This window comes from Capsella rubella, unplaced genomic scaffold (genome assembly GCF_000375325.1).
Source record: "Capsella rubella cultivar Monte Gargano unplaced genomic scaffold, Caprub1_0 scaffold_4, whole genome shotgun sequence".
Taxonomy (NCBI): domain Eukaryota; kingdom Viridiplantae; phylum Streptophyta; class Magnoliopsida; order Brassicales; family Brassicaceae; genus Capsella; species Capsella rubella.
The window spans coordinates 10465560-10466978 of record NW_006238920.1 but is presented as its reverse complement, the minus strand read 5'-3'; the positions used below and the strand labels follow the sequence as shown (position 1 = coordinate 10466978).

Genomic DNA, 1419 nt, shown 5'->3' with positions numbered 1-1419 from the left:
TTATTAGTTTCTTGTTATACTTAAAAGCTAATGAAACTTATGATTCTAATCACTTAAAGTCACCAAAAACCATCAAAATCATATAAAATACAAGATTGAATACATCCATATAAATTTGACTTTTCTTATTTTGAGCTACCAAATGGTAATAAGCCCAAATAATCATATACGGGCTTCTATAAAAGCCTGTTACAAAAATTGGGCCTCTTTTCAAAGTCTCTATCAATTCAAACCGCCTTTTTTTAGGTTAATACTTTATAACCGAAACTGAAAAATTTCTAGGGTTTCCTCTTCCGCGTCGTCGTCGTCTCCAGCTCCTCCTGTGGTTATCTTCTCTGAATCGTAAGTTTTCAATTTGATGCTTCAATTCTCGTTTAGATTCTTAACAATTAGCCACTGGTTTTTGAGTTTGATGATTCAATTTGACTACTTAGGAAGCTAAAATGGGTAGATGTCCAACTAGAAAAGTGAAGAAGAGGAGATTATCTCACAAAACAGCTCGGCGTGACAAATTCGAAGTCAAAGGAGACGATTTGGTTTACACTGAGCTGCGTAAACCAGAGACGGAGATTAAGCCTCTTCAGCTTGATGAGGATTTGCCTGGAATGGGTCAATTCTATTGCTTACACTGCGAGTAAGATCATAATCAAAATGTTCAGCCTTTTTGTAGAATTCTCTCTCTACACTCTTTTGGTTTACTGAATCTTTGAACTTTGAACTTCTTCTCTATATGTTTCTGTTTGTGTTAAGATTGGCCCATTTTGTTTGTTTGATTGGCTCTCTTTACTAAGTTGTTGATTTCAATCTCTACCTTTTATATTGTTTTAGTCGGTACTTCTCCAAGTCTTCAGTGCGGGATGATCATTTCAAGACTAAGAAACACAAGAAGCGGTGAGCTGATTCTTCATTGACTTGCTTACATTTGGGTTTGGAACTTTGTTTAGTTACGATGCTATGTCCTGCTTGCTATGTTCAAGCTACCTCTCTTCTTTGACATAGCTGGGATAAGTATTTGGACTTGTCATTTTGATACCTTCACACATATTATATTGTTGCTCTATGTATATCTGTTGTTCTGTTAAGGTGTTAATCCATGGGTGTTCCAAGGTGTTACTTGTGCCTCAATGAGTATCCTGACTCTGAAATTTAGTTTCTCCTTCTGGATTTCTTTTGTGTGGTTGCAGTGTGAAGATAATGAAGGGACAAGCGCCACACTCGCAACTCGATGCAGATTTAGCTGGTGGAATGGGAATGCCGGACAATGGCCCAAAGCTGATGTCTGCCTGAGTTTTACAGTTTTTTTCTTATTAGTTCACAGTTAATGGAACTTGGATTTTTGTTGTAAGATTGTCCTTAGTAGTCAAAACTATATTTTCCTAAATTAATGATATAAGGTTTTGTCTGATCTTTTTGATCGAA

General features: G+C 36.3%; 1 protein-coding gene across 1 annotated transcript; it reads left to right on the top strand.

Annotated features, from left to right (window-relative positions):
* The first annotated feature begins 252 nt into the window (after positions 1-252).
* On the top strand, positions 253-1419 carry LOC17887910 (zinc finger protein 593 homolog). The gene is made up of 4 exons (XM_006295192.2): positions 253-342; positions 435-634; positions 829-891; positions 1185-1419. Exons 2-4 carry the CDS (start codon positions 444-446, stop codon positions 1285-1287), a joined length of 357 nt encoding a protein of 118 aa, XP_006295254.1. The 5' UTR covers positions 253-342; positions 435-443; the 3' UTR covers positions 1288-1419.